A 13,358-nucleotide genomic window follows, 5' to 3' on the forward strand; every position below is an offset into this window, starting at 1 on the left:
AGATGTAAGAACCCGGTTTCGGTCTAAGGAAATGTGATGACAGCAAGCAATAGGGGAATGGCAGAGCATCACAAGAAATGTCATATGTTTGATTTTGGTAAGTTTGAGTGCAAGTTATGGTTTTTCTGCAAATCTCTCTCTATCATCTTATAAAATAGATAGGTCTGAATAACGAGGCAGTCCTGAAGGCATGGATAAATGATGCAGAAATACAGGCTAGCTGTTAAATAATAAAGAAAATTATTTCCATGAGGCATTTAGAAGAGCAGGGAGGAAGCATTAGGGAGATGTGTTTGCAGCAAAATGTCTTCTGCCATGAAAACTGACCTAGTTCTGAGTGTCTGCAGAATATACCTGCCTAAGAGCTTTGTCTTTGTCATGCTGCACATAACTTAATAATATTTCTGATATTTGGCTTGTATTATAGGCACCATGCCAGCTTGCAAACCTCAGCCAGAGGATGGCACCACTATTCAGCTTTCCTCACCACCTTGCAATTCTAACAGCACTGATTTTGTCTCTGTCTCGCATTATGGGATTTTTCTCATCTCTTAACCTTTCTCTCATTTTAATTTACAGGATTTAATGGAGCAGCTTGAAAAGCAAGACAAAACTGTTCGCAAGTTAAAGAAGCAGTTGAAAGTATTTGCTAAGAAGATTGGTGAACTTGAAGGTACTTTTATATTTTGAGAGAAATATTTTGGTTTACTTTTTGTGATCCCGTTGTTGTCCCTTTTTGTGATCTGTCTTAGCGGGCAGGAGGGCATGAGGTCTTCAGTAGTGTTAGCCTCTTAATTGATTTCAGAAGCAGGAGGTATGCTCGTAGCTCTGTGTGTTCCTTTATAAACCTTTAGAAGATTTCTCATATTTTGAAGTGATGAGTAAAGGAGATTGATGTTTCTCTGAAGGCAGAAACCATTTGAACATAAAGGAATGTTACCTGCGCTGTACGTGCACTCAAAGACAGTATCTGTTTTTGTGAAGACAAAAGCAATGCTAAATATGAAGCAGGCAGAGATAATTTACCCAGTTTTCCTTTGTGAATTTCTGTATCACTGGAGCCAAGAATGCTGAGACTGTCTTTCTCCAGTTGAGATTTCCTTTCAGAGCTGCTGGCCAGACTTGAATACGAGAATGCTGGGATATGGACTAAGCTCATGTTATTTTTATGAGCATCAGAGTGAGTTCCCTTAGGATCTTAGGACTGGTGAGACTGAGAGCTTACTACATCTGTGCATAAGTAAAGTAATTTTAATTGCTAAAAGCAATTAATAATGTTATAAAGTTGAAGTATGAATTTGGTTTTAAATAATCCTGGTCCTAATCTTTCAGAAGCTTTTTATGGTGATTTGCTTTTTCCAGAAACAAGCTTACTCCCTAATGAGTTGTTTTATTGACTACTAAGATTAAAATCAGTGACTGTGTAGTCTTCAGCGTTTCAGTGTTTGAAAAAAGCAGTGATGCCAAGTTAAACCTGGATTAACAGGAGTATTATTATCCTTCAGTTAGTGGCAGCTCTCCTTGAGGTCCAGTTTGGATTTCTGCATTTCCTGTCCCATTTGACAGGGGCACACATTTAGCACGCTTAGAGGATGCGCAATAGCTTGTAATTGCACGCAGCTGGGAGAAGAGGAAGTGGTTTTCATGAGATGAAGTGTTTCAAAAACAAACAAGCAACCTAATCAGGTGGAGTGTTGGTGTTGAATGTGATACTGTGAGGCGCTGTATGCAACAAGGTGGATATTTCATACATCCTTTTGAAAGGTTACTCAAACTAAGTTTGTTTTTGCAGTCTTTCAATATTGTTTGGTTACTACTATGGAGAAGATCACAATAGTATTCAGAGACAATAGGGAGTGGGAAAATCTTCCTGAAAGCATTGTTTAGTCTGTGTTTATCACCTAACTAACTTAGAAAGCTATAGTAGGTCTGGCTGGGATGGAGCTAACTTTCTTCATAGCAGCCTTATGAAGCTGTGTTTTGGATTTGTGGTTAAAACAATGTTGGTAACACACCGGTGTTTTGGCTGTTGCTGAGCAGAGCTTGCACACCGTCAAAGTCTTCTCTTTTTTCCCCACTCAGCCCCCTCAGTAAGCTGCATGGCGTGAGGGCACACAGCCGGCAGAGCTGACCCAAACTGGCCAAAGTGATATTCCATATTCTGTACCACCTAAGGTCAGGAGCCAGAGGAGGGGGCTTTTGCATACATGCTAGCTGTTGTTTGGAGGCTGGCTGGGCATCGGTCCCCTGTGGGGGGCTGTGATTGATTGCCTTTGTTTTGCTTCCCCCCCCCCCCCCCCATTTCCTTCACCGGGTAAACCACCTTCATCTCAACCCACGAGTTTTCTCACTTTTGCTCTTAATAGTCTCTGCCCTGTCGTGCTGGAGCCAGTGTGGGTGCCTGGCTGCTGGTCGAGGTAAACCTACCGCAATAGGCAACAAACAGCACGATTGAAAAATGCTGGCATTTTGCAGAACAATTAACAGTGATTCTTGCAGTATTAATGTGGGATTAAGTGATTAATGGCTATCACTTCACCTTTGTGCTTTTATATGATAAGATCCAGGAAACGAGCAGTGGGTCTGGATTAATGGATGCTATTCACACACTTCCACTCTTCTTCAAAGGAAGAATGCCACCCCAAGATGCCTTTATCAACAATCTATAGTTTTGTTTAACAGGGGTTTTGTTGATAAGTGCTATATGCTGGAGTTCTTCCTTAGAAATGTCATAGTTTCCTCTGGTATGCATTGGTTTCATTGGAAAATACTATATAATTTCTTCTTACTTCCCCACTGAAGTGGGCCAGATGGAGAACATATCACCTGGACAAATCATTGACGAACCTATCCGTCCAGTTAACATTCCACGGAAAGAAAAGGACTTCCAAGGGATGTTAGAATATAAGAAGGAAGATGAACAAAAACTCGTCAAGAATCTTATTTTAGGTAAGCATCTTTCTCATTTGCGGCCTCCTCTGCTCCCACACACTCTGAAAAAGGAATGGTAAGAACACAGAGTTTGCATTATGAAATTAATAGCTTATTTTGGTTTTGACAGTGTTCAGTTTGTCTAAAATTCATAAATGTGTATTGTAGTCTAATCATCCTTCCTGATTAGTATAGTACATATTAATGTGTCTGCATATTTTTTACAGGCAGCTATGTTTTATTCTGTTCTGATATTTTACCAAGAAAGTGGCTCTTCTTAGTTTTACTCTTTGTTTTCACTGGTCATATATAGATATGTTTGTACAATTAAGTAGGGAGGTTGCAATCACCACATATAACACTTTCCAATGGCTTTATACTTAACAAAACAACATGTGTTTGTTTTTCCCAAGAGCTGAAACCACGTGGGGTAGCCGTCAACCTGATTCCAGGACTACCAGCATATATTTTGTTCATGTGTGTACGTCATGCGGATTACCTTAATGATGACCAAAAAGTGCGGTCGTTGTTGACTTCCACTATCAATGGCATCAAAAAAGTGTTGAAGGTTAGTCTGCTTGGTTTAGGAAAACACTAATTTAAAAGTTGCTTTTGATTTTATGTTAGAGGAGTGAGGAAAAGACTTTCGATGAATTGGCTCTGGATTTCTGATTGGTAAAGTCTTCCCACCAAAGTTACAAAACTTTGTTAACAAGCAGTACATCACAGTGATAGAATTTTATCCACATAATGCCACAGATGGTTGGAATTCATGGAAAAAGAACTACCTTCTTTTTATTTTGAATAGACTTCCTCCTCTGAAGCTATGCCTGTAAACCTTTGCATGCAGTCAAAGTTTGCATAGTGAGTCTTTGTAATTCAGAATACTTAATTAAAATGTTTAATTTGCAGTTTTGGTTCACAGATTTCCTCATTTGATTCACCTACAGATTACATTGATGATAATATGTTACTGCCTAAAGTCTTTGCAATGAGTTGGTTAAGAGAGTTTACTCCAGGGGTATCTTGAAAGCAATATTAAGACATAAATATGCTTTATGGAGTTTTATAGTTTTTAAATAAAACAGATGCGCTCAAAACCCAAGCATTTAATCCAGCTACATGTTTTGAAAAAGTGTTTAGTAAACGATCCTGTAGGGGCTTAGATATTCATAGAAACTTTTGGATATATTTAAGTGACTGGAGTGCATGCGACAGAGCTCTAGAAATTTTAATTTCTCAGCATATACTAGATTCTGTGTTCTTTGGCGAGAAGGGCTTTTTGTTTTATTTATTTTCCATATCAGGCTGCCAAAATGGTTATGATGTAAGTGACATTAATGCAAACTGAATTGTTCTCTGCTCCTCCTGCTGGCTCTGCATCATTCCCGCCCTCCGTGCTGCACTCTTCACAAGAGTCATTGTGCCACAGAATGATTTTTTTGGGAATGCAGTCACATTGCCCTGTGATTTTTGCACAGAGCAGTTAGGATGGGTCTGTAAAACACAGAAGGATCGTATCTGTGGAGGAAATAATATTTTGAAAGTTTTTGAAAAACATTACAGAAAACCTTGCTTTTCTAATATGTTACTGCAATACACAATGTTTTGGAAAACCTCAGAATCTGAGCAGCTACAAGAAAGTAGATTTTGTGTTTAATTGTTCATCTAACATTTTATTATTTTATTCCTCCTAACAGTCCTTGTTGAAATGTGTTTGTTTTTATCTTCAGAAAAGAGGTGATGACTTTGAAACAGTGTCCTTCTGGCTATCTAACACCTGCCGATTTTTGCATTGTTTGAAGCAATATAGTGGAGAAGAGGTAAGCAGTGTGCCTACTCTGGTTTCTTTTGCTCTGCAATGCTCTTGTGAGCACTAGTCTTCAACAAATTCCTGTCATATCTCAAAATCTAGTCAGTGTCTCTTAAAACAGCTACACTTTCTGGAATGATGCTGAAAATCAGTGGGAAGCACGGGGGGATAAGATTTGAACTGGTTTGCCTTTATGACAGGCTGGGGGCCCAGAAGCTAGATGACATTGGGCTCCTGAAAGTGCCAGCTCGGATTAAGTAGAAGAACCTGGGTGCTACCATTATGTTGTTTAGTAATGATTCACGGAAGTACCTATGAAAAAGGCCATATTAAACCCTTTAACCACAGTATGGCAGATCAATTTATGTTTGGAGGCTGTGATATGCCTAATTTCTTCTTAATACTTAACTGGGATTTTGGCTATAAACAGCTAGGTGAGAGTGCCCACGCTGGAGTGGGAGGAAAGGGTCTTGCCTGCCAGAAAGTTGGCAGAGTTTGTTCCTGTGTCAGATATTTGAATTTGCAAGTCAAGGAAGCAGACGTGGCACAAGTCACAACTGAAAAGCAAATCTTAGCATTAGCCTCAATCAGAACAACTTCAAAATAAAAGTTTGAGGGGCTGTGACTATTATTTTGAAAGTATTATTTGTCAGTTGCATGAGAAAATATCAATACTGGTTTTGTGTAGTATTTTTGTAATCCATTGAAGCATTTGTTTCTGTTATTTTATTAATTCAGGGGTTTATGAAGCATAATACACCTCGTCAAAATGAACACTGCCTCACTAATTTTGATTTAGCTGAATACAGACAAGTACTGAGTGACTTGGCTATTCAGATCTACCAACAACTTGTCCGAGTGTTGGAAAACATTCTGCAACCAATGATTGGTAAGGCAAAGTTGAATTCCTTAAACTTCACACCATAACACCAAAGTGAAAACTATGATGGTGGTAATATGCCATATATTGTATTTCTTCCTAACCGGTAGAGTTTTATTAATAGTTCTTGTAGTATTCTGTTTATAGATGACAAGGACTACGCTGAACAGGTTTGGATTAAAGGAAAAACTGTGGCTGGTTCTTCTGGCAGTGACAGAATAAATGGATATACCTTATTCATACTTGTCGTAAACCATGCATTTACAGGAAGGAACTATTAGGACAGTGTGACATTTGTTGCCCTGCGTGTTGGGAAGTATCCCGTGGAAAATCTGGACTTTAATTACATGATAACTCAAAATGAATATGGAGAAAACTGGCTGGTTGTTATTGTGGACAGCAATCAGCAATGAAATAGCTAGCAGTGATAAAGCTTGCGTTCAGAGATTTTTTTTTTTTCATTAAAAGCACTTTTCATTTTTCTTGTCAGACAGTACTCTCACACAAAATTTCATTATGCTTTCCAATCGTGCCATTTAGAAGAATGAAACAGCTCTTGGGTTGCTGACTCTGCTGCTCATATGACGACGAGAGGGAAAAAAAGTATTTTGCTGAGCTAGAGTTAGACCATCCTTTCAAATACATACGCTGGAATCTTTGTAAAAACCCTGTAAGCTTAGATTTTGCAGAACATAGTGGGACACAGAGAATTGCCGGAAATCATGGCAAAGTGTGGCTAGCAGAAAGCCCAGCCTGTTCTTTTTGTGGAAATACTAAGTTTTGCTGTTGTGCACAATATGTTTGCATATATGAATTTTCAGTCTTTATAATAATGTTGTCAATCAAATGCAGTTTCAGGAATGCTGGAGCATGAGACTATCCAAGGTGTCTCAGGGGTGAAACCAACAGGTCTGCGGAAGAGAACATCCAGCATTGCTGACGAAGGAACCTACACTTTGGACTCCATTATTCGGCAGCTGAACTCTTTCCATTCAGTGATGTGTCAGCACGGAATGGATCCAGAGCTGATCAAACAGGTTGTCAAGCAGATGTTCTACATCATTGGGGCTGTAACGCTTAATAATCTTCTCCTGCGCAAGGACATGTGCTCGTGGAGCAAAGGAATGCAGATAAGGTGGGAGAGCTCATTTTATACTTTTCTTGAATGTGCTGCTGGAAATCTTAGTAAACTCTTGACACTGGTCAACATCATTTTGATGAAATAGCAGATATACTTTGAATATTTATTTTTCCACACACAAATAGTTGCAGATGCTGTTAAACTGATTTTGAGTGGTTCAGTTATAAAGAGCTTGGTTAATTTAGGCCTGGCTTTCAAGGAAATGTGGTAGAAGCAAAACAAAAGTATTTAATCATCAAGTAGGAAGCAGAACTGTGAGTGAAATGTCAGTAGTTGCTTTCACAACTTTTAGAAAACAATAACAAACATGCCTGCTGCTTTCTTTGTATGCTGGTGGCTCAGTGGATAACTGCTGTGTTAATCCATACTGTGGGTTGCTGCATTCTGCAGTAAAGCCATCTTATTCTGTTCCTGCATTTGGCATCAGTTGTCCAATGCATTCTACTGGCATATGCCACGAAATTTAGCCAAGGCATTCCAGTCCCTCAAGTAACCTTGCAAGCCTCACTGTTCATTTGCATGGACAAAATCTCATTTGCCTTTCTTCTTATACTTGTCACATTCCTGCAATCAATAGGAGCAGAAACAAATGGGAAAGGCAAGTTAGTGGGACTCTTTGGCTGTAGTTTTGAAACTCAAAATTTCCTGCCTTAATCAGAATGAAACAGTATGAAGACAAAATTACAAGAAATGACAAGTGCAAAGGAAAAACATGTAAGGACAAAGAAGAAACATTAGGAAAGAGAAATGGCATGTGGTTTTGATTTAGCCATAATCAAGCATTAATGTCTTGATACTCTTACCTCTTTGTACAGATACAACGTGAGTCAACTGGAAGAATGGCTACGTGATAAAAATTTGATGAATAGTGGCGCTAAAGAAACACTGGAACCTCTCATCCAGGCTGCACAGTTGTTGCAAGTAAAAAAGAAAACGGATGAAGATGCAGAAGCCATTTGTTCGATGTGCAATGCACTGACTACTGCCCAGGTAAGCAAACTCTCATTGTCTGTCCTGCTGTCACTTTTGAGCGGGTCTCTGCTTTGTTGGTGTTTGCTATGCCTGCCTGCACTGCTGTTACACATGGATCAAAGATTCTTTACTTTGTTTTGAAGATTTCTTACTTTGTTTAAACTAAAACAGATTAAATTGGAGGGGTAAAAAAAGGACGAAATCTTTTCTGAGGTCTGATATTTAAGATAAGTTTTAACCAAATGAGAGGAAGCTCAATAGATTTTGCAGTGTGTAGTACTATAGTCTCATAGTTTGAAAATCTTTAGAGAAAACTCTTCACTCTAAGACATTTCTGTACTCCAGGCAGCTCTGCCTAGGATACAAGGAAATTATCTTTTGCATTGGCATTAGTATCCAGTTAAGTTAATGGACAATTCACACAGAGCAAGCTGTTGTCTCAGGGTCTGCAAACAAAAGTGTTAAGTTACTGTACCCATTAGCCTTAGAAAGGCTGAACCGAGTGTATCTCAGTAAACAGCCAAAGACTTCTATTTATGAAAGCTTAGATTTTGTACAGATAGGTTGCACTTTTTCTTTTAACTATATTTGCATAAAGCTTGTACAGGAATAACTGGATCCAAGCAGTTTTGATGATTACCGAACATTCCCATCAGGAAAAGGAAGAAATGTTTCCATTTCTTTCACAGTGATGTTGGCACTAGTGGTTGCATTCATATAGCTGTTGTGATTTAGTAATTCACATTGCTGGAAAACCTGTTAGTTTTGTACCTAAATACGAAATTAAAATTCCACATGCTTCAAGTATTTTAACTTCATTGAAAAGCATTTTCGTTTTTTTTAAGAGACTTGTGTAAACAGAAGTTTTTATAAGTTTCACATGTTTAACTCATATTATTATTTAAAGTCTTTATGTTGCTGTTCTTTCCAGTAGTGGCTTTAGCCCTGTTTTTAGAGAAACAGCTCACTCTCTTGAAAAATAGTGAAGTCATAACACTCTCTTGAATGGAAGGTACAGGTGGTCATAATTACAGGGTCAAAATTAGGGAGAGAAATACAGCATGTTTCTAGGGGGTGTAGGAACCCAATCAGTTATTTATCTGATTTTTCCATAGTTTGGTATTTTCCAAACACATGTAGAATTTTAGAATTTCTACCTCCAAAGCACACATAGCGTTAAGCTGGTAATGAAATTATGTATGAATCAATAAAGTAAAAAAAATAACAAATACTTGTAAAGAATTTTCTTTTTAAAATAGCTAATTTAAAAAGTATATTATTAGCAACCATAGATGCATCTGTCGATTCATCAGTAAAATGAGCCTAAGAATGGTTGTTCTTCTTCACAGATTGTAAAAGTTCTGAATTTGTATACTCCAGTTAATGAGTTTGAAGAGAGAGTCTTGGTATCATTTATACGTACAATACAGGTATGGCTACATTTTTTCATCAAAAATCATATGACTATTTCTAAGAACCCCTCTGATGAAGCAGAATAGCTTGTGTCCTGAAATACATTCAGGAATCTGAAGTAAACTAGGCTTTTTAGCTATTGTTTTTTAGCTATGTTGAAAAGGTGATGTCAGCCTTAGAATTTTAAGCTATCACAATTTATTGCCTCCAGACTTGCATGAAAATGTTAGTTTCCCTGTCAGTATGTGTGAAACTTTTGGAAGGTGAGAGGTTTCAGTGCTTATAAATCTTTGTGTATGTAAACACACTTGTATGCCAACTTTTCAAGTGGCAACATTTATATATGGAAATTTACTTTTGTCAGACCTATGTCTGCATGATAAGTTCCGATTGCTTTGAAAACTGAGGTGTATGTTCATTCCAGAGTTCTTCATTTAGCCCTTCTAGTTTTTTATATATTGATGAAAATGACATATTTTGAAAACTCCAAAGAAAAGCAGCCAGTAGAGCAAAATAAAAGAAAGAAAGATGATCTTTCTGGTCTGTTAGAAATTGAATTGCATTGTAGCAGGATAAGGGAGATTGGGAACGTAAAACTGAAATAAAACTGTAATTCCACTTACTGAAAAGATGCAGTTACCAGAGAGTAGGCAAATTCTTCCTTTAGCAGGGAATCTAAATATCTTCAGATTGCATTGTAAGGGGAAGATATGCAGAACTGAAAATGACGGAAGTAACTACAGGTTAATAGCACAATTGTTGCAAATGTGTCGGGTGAAGTTAGTGTAGAGTGTGTGTCTGTACACAGACATGTATCTGTAAGCACAGATTAAATACTCAGATGAATACCTCTTTGCAAGATTATTATTATCAATGAAGTGGCTAAATGCTAATGTAATCACTTTTCTTATCTTTGCAGATGCGTCTGCGAGACAGGAAGGATTCTCCTCAGTTGCTCATGGATGCTAAACACATCTTTCCTGTTACTTTTCCATTTAATCCATCCTCTCTGGCATTAGAAACCATTCAGATCCCAGCCAGCTTGGGCCTGGGCTTCATATCACGTGTCTGATCCGGAGGATATACTGTCCATGTTAGATGGAGAATCAGTTGCCTGATATCTTTACCGTTAAAACATAGTGAGCCACTGAAAACACATTTTCTGAACAAACAATCTATATATGCCCAGATCTGTAGTACAAGTAGCTGGAAAACCACATAACAGCACCACAGATTGAAGGCTAATAGAAAGATGTGCACTTGTATTCAGTCGTTGCATTTATGAGGACATCACTGATTCATACATTTCCAGAATATGGAAATCGGGCTTGGACAAAAATTGTGTCTTCAGCTGTCTAGAGACATTTTTAGATCTTTAGTAACATATTTAAATAGTGTAAATTAAACTCCATATGTAATCTTCTCATAGGCAGGGACCAACAGGGACAGTCACAGTCCTGAACATGGAAGACTTGAAAGTAAGGCATTTTGTAGTAGAATACAGAGTCACTTGGGAGCCTGTTACAATTAATTTGTAAAAACTGGAATGGAGAAACACAAACTGGCAATATATAAAATTATTTCTTAAACCACTTCCTTATTTATGTCAGCTTGACATAAATTCTAGTGATAAGTCTTATAGCTCACTATAACTTAGGTGTTCATTTGTTAGTACTGTGGTTTACCAAGCATACCAGATCGCTGCTGAATATTGTGTTTTTTTAAATGTATGACAGTACCATACTAAGCACTAAAAATAAGATATTTCATTTTTTGTTGTCAACCTTATTTACAGTCTGATGCAGTCTGTTATTTTATCTGGATTTTTGCAAATGGTATCAAATAACACCTGTAGAGGAAAATGGTAACTAAGCACAAGTAGCACACTGGAAATTACATGTTTAGTTATTTTTAAAAGTAGTTAGCTAAAAATACAGAATCTTGAAGCAGATGATCAGAAGTCAATAATGATTTTAGTATTTATTTAGACTTTGTAGTCTGTCTCATGTTCTTCTTTGTTTGTAGACTCCAGAGACGACTGTGTATTTTGAGTATAATCTCTTTTGGTTTGTTGCCACTTTAAAAAAAAAAAAAAGTATTCTTTCATACTGGAATTTGAGAGGAAAACCTTTAATAGACAATTTCTGCGGTAGCCCAAGGCTCTCATTCTTTGAAAGGCTGACTAACAAGAACATTAAGTAGGTTTTGACTATGATGCTGTCATTTAACTATGATTCATGCCAATTCAATGGTTGGAGATGCAGAGTGCATAATGAAAAACTGAGTTATTTTAGATATTGCACACCTTACTGGAAAGATTCATCCGTCTCACACATCTTGGATCTGCTACATAGAATTCACATTTCACAATGTGCAACGTAAGTGCAGAAGCCTTGCTTAAGGCTCCAATTCTGAACTTTAAAACAGGTAGTTTGTGGTGTATGGCTCAAATATACATGTAAAAAAAAGCCACACACATTGCTCAGTTGCATTGTGCAATATTTTTTATGTATTATAATAATTAGCAACTTAGCATTAACATTAATTTCTTTTAAATATTGAGAAATTATCTAGAGGTACACTATTAGACTATTTGGTACTAATCTGTTTGCCTGCAAACTCAGAAAAAAAATTGCTGTTAAGCAGACTGAAACATTTCAGTTATGTTTTACTTGAGAGGTAGACATGCTGTTTGTATGGTTCCTAAAATCAGTAGTAAAGACAACCTAAATTTTGTCAGTATCATTTTAAGATGCTCGTGTCATCTTATTTTCAAATGTGTATGCCCCATATTATGTTTGATGGATCATGCCAGTACTTCCAAGAACCCAATCTTTGCTAAATGATTTAGATTGTTTTCCTGTGCATGGTATACCAAACACTCTTTTTTCAAATGTTACTTGATTTCTGAAACTATAGCTACTGTTAAGTGGCTCCAAATAAGGTGTAATGTAGTTTTCAGGCTGTTAGGGGTACTGTACTTGTGAGAATGTAACGGGAAAGCCTTCCCATCCTGTAACGAGTTTAGGAAAGAACACGCTGACCTGCAAATTTTTTCTCCTATTGAAAAACAAACAATTGGCATTACAGTATGTTCATACTGTAGATTGGGAAACGTATCCACTACTTCAGCATTAGTGTATTAAAATGTATGCCTAAATGTATTTTTGTTTATATTTTAAGTTTGTTTACCTGTAAAAAGCCTTATTGTATCGTTTCCTTAAAAAAAGTAGTGTTTAGTAATTTATAGGTATTATCCTTAAACTCAGTGGTTTGACTGGTATTACTTTTATATCACATTAAAAGTATATGCTGCTTGACATGTTTTAAAGGAAAATATTTTTAAGTTGGAATAGATGTGTAATTGGTAATTCATCTAACATTTTACATGGCAGTATTTTACATGCACTTTTCAGAAGTAAAATTTTAGTGTCAGTGTATAATATATCTTTCATCTTAGGACAAATATCTCTTTAACCATGGAATATAATGCAGAATTATTTTAACAACTTTTTTTTTCCTTTGAATCATTGTTATGCTCTTTTAATGTGGACATATCTTTTATATTTTAATTTATTATCTATTGCTATGATAGATTTTATCGGATGCTGGAAAAATACTTGTCAATGACCCCTTAGAATTATATACAGTTATTCTAGAGATTTTGCACAATAATTACCTCATTCAGTTTGGTGTGTTTTTATTCCAGTGATCATTTTATTCTGATGTTTAGGACACAGTCTTCTATCCAAATTTGGAAAAATTGCTTCTCAGACTTCTATCTGGGATGGAACGTGAAAGTGTGTAAGTCAGTTAAATGCGACTTAGACAGTATATTCTATCACAGGAAAAAAATAGGATCAACTTCAATGTTGAAAAGTGGATTGATACCCAATAACATTTGTTCCCAACTTGGCAACACCAGCATTTGCAATTTGAAGGTCTGTGTAATTTGTCATTTAAACTGAACGCATTTCAAATACCGTACAAAAACTACGAGTAAACACTTGTTTTTTTTAAGATGCCGATACTTCATGTGATAAATAAGCCTTTAAACATAGGTTTTCACTTGATGCCACTGCAGTACATAGATGAAAACCAAAACATTGTCAGAATGACCTGAGCTCTGATCTGTTGTAGTGTCTGATGTTGTACTTAGTAAACGTATGCATCATAAAACCTGTAGCCTAATAGCTATCACTGGAAAA

At 36.8% G+C, this 13,358-nt stretch overlaps 1 protein-coding gene across 1 annotated transcript in view; it reads left to right on the forward strand.

The window, feature by feature from the left end:
• MYO5A (myosin VA) overlaps positions 1 to 10,241 on the forward strand; it is a 105,244-nt gene extending 95,003 nt beyond the window's left edge. The window contains exons 33-41 of the mRNA XM_082488861.1: positions 580 to 673; positions 2,803 to 2,949; positions 3,345 to 3,499; positions 4,665 to 4,754; positions 5,483 to 5,633; positions 6,477 to 6,759; positions 7,581 to 7,755; positions 9,087 to 9,167; positions 10,070 to 10,241. Of these exons, the coding sequence (XP_082344987.1) occupies positions 580 to 673; positions 2,803 to 2,949; positions 3,345 to 3,499; positions 4,665 to 4,754; positions 5,483 to 5,633; positions 6,477 to 6,759; positions 7,581 to 7,755; positions 9,087 to 9,167; positions 10,070 to 10,222 (1,329 nt within the window). The 3' untranslated portion in view covers positions 10,223 to 10,241. The remainder of the gene's footprint in view (positions 1 to 579; positions 674 to 2,802; positions 2,950 to 3,344; positions 3,500 to 4,664; positions 4,755 to 5,482; positions 5,634 to 6,476; positions 6,760 to 7,580; positions 7,756 to 9,086; positions 9,168 to 10,069) is intronic.
• Positions 10,242 to 13,358: the final 3,117 nt, after the last annotated feature.

Source organism: Vanellus vanellus (assembly GCF_965231255.1).
Source record: "Vanellus vanellus genome assembly, chromosome: 11".
Taxonomy (NCBI): domain Eukaryota; kingdom Metazoa; phylum Chordata; class Aves; order Charadriiformes; family Charadriidae; genus Vanellus; species Vanellus vanellus.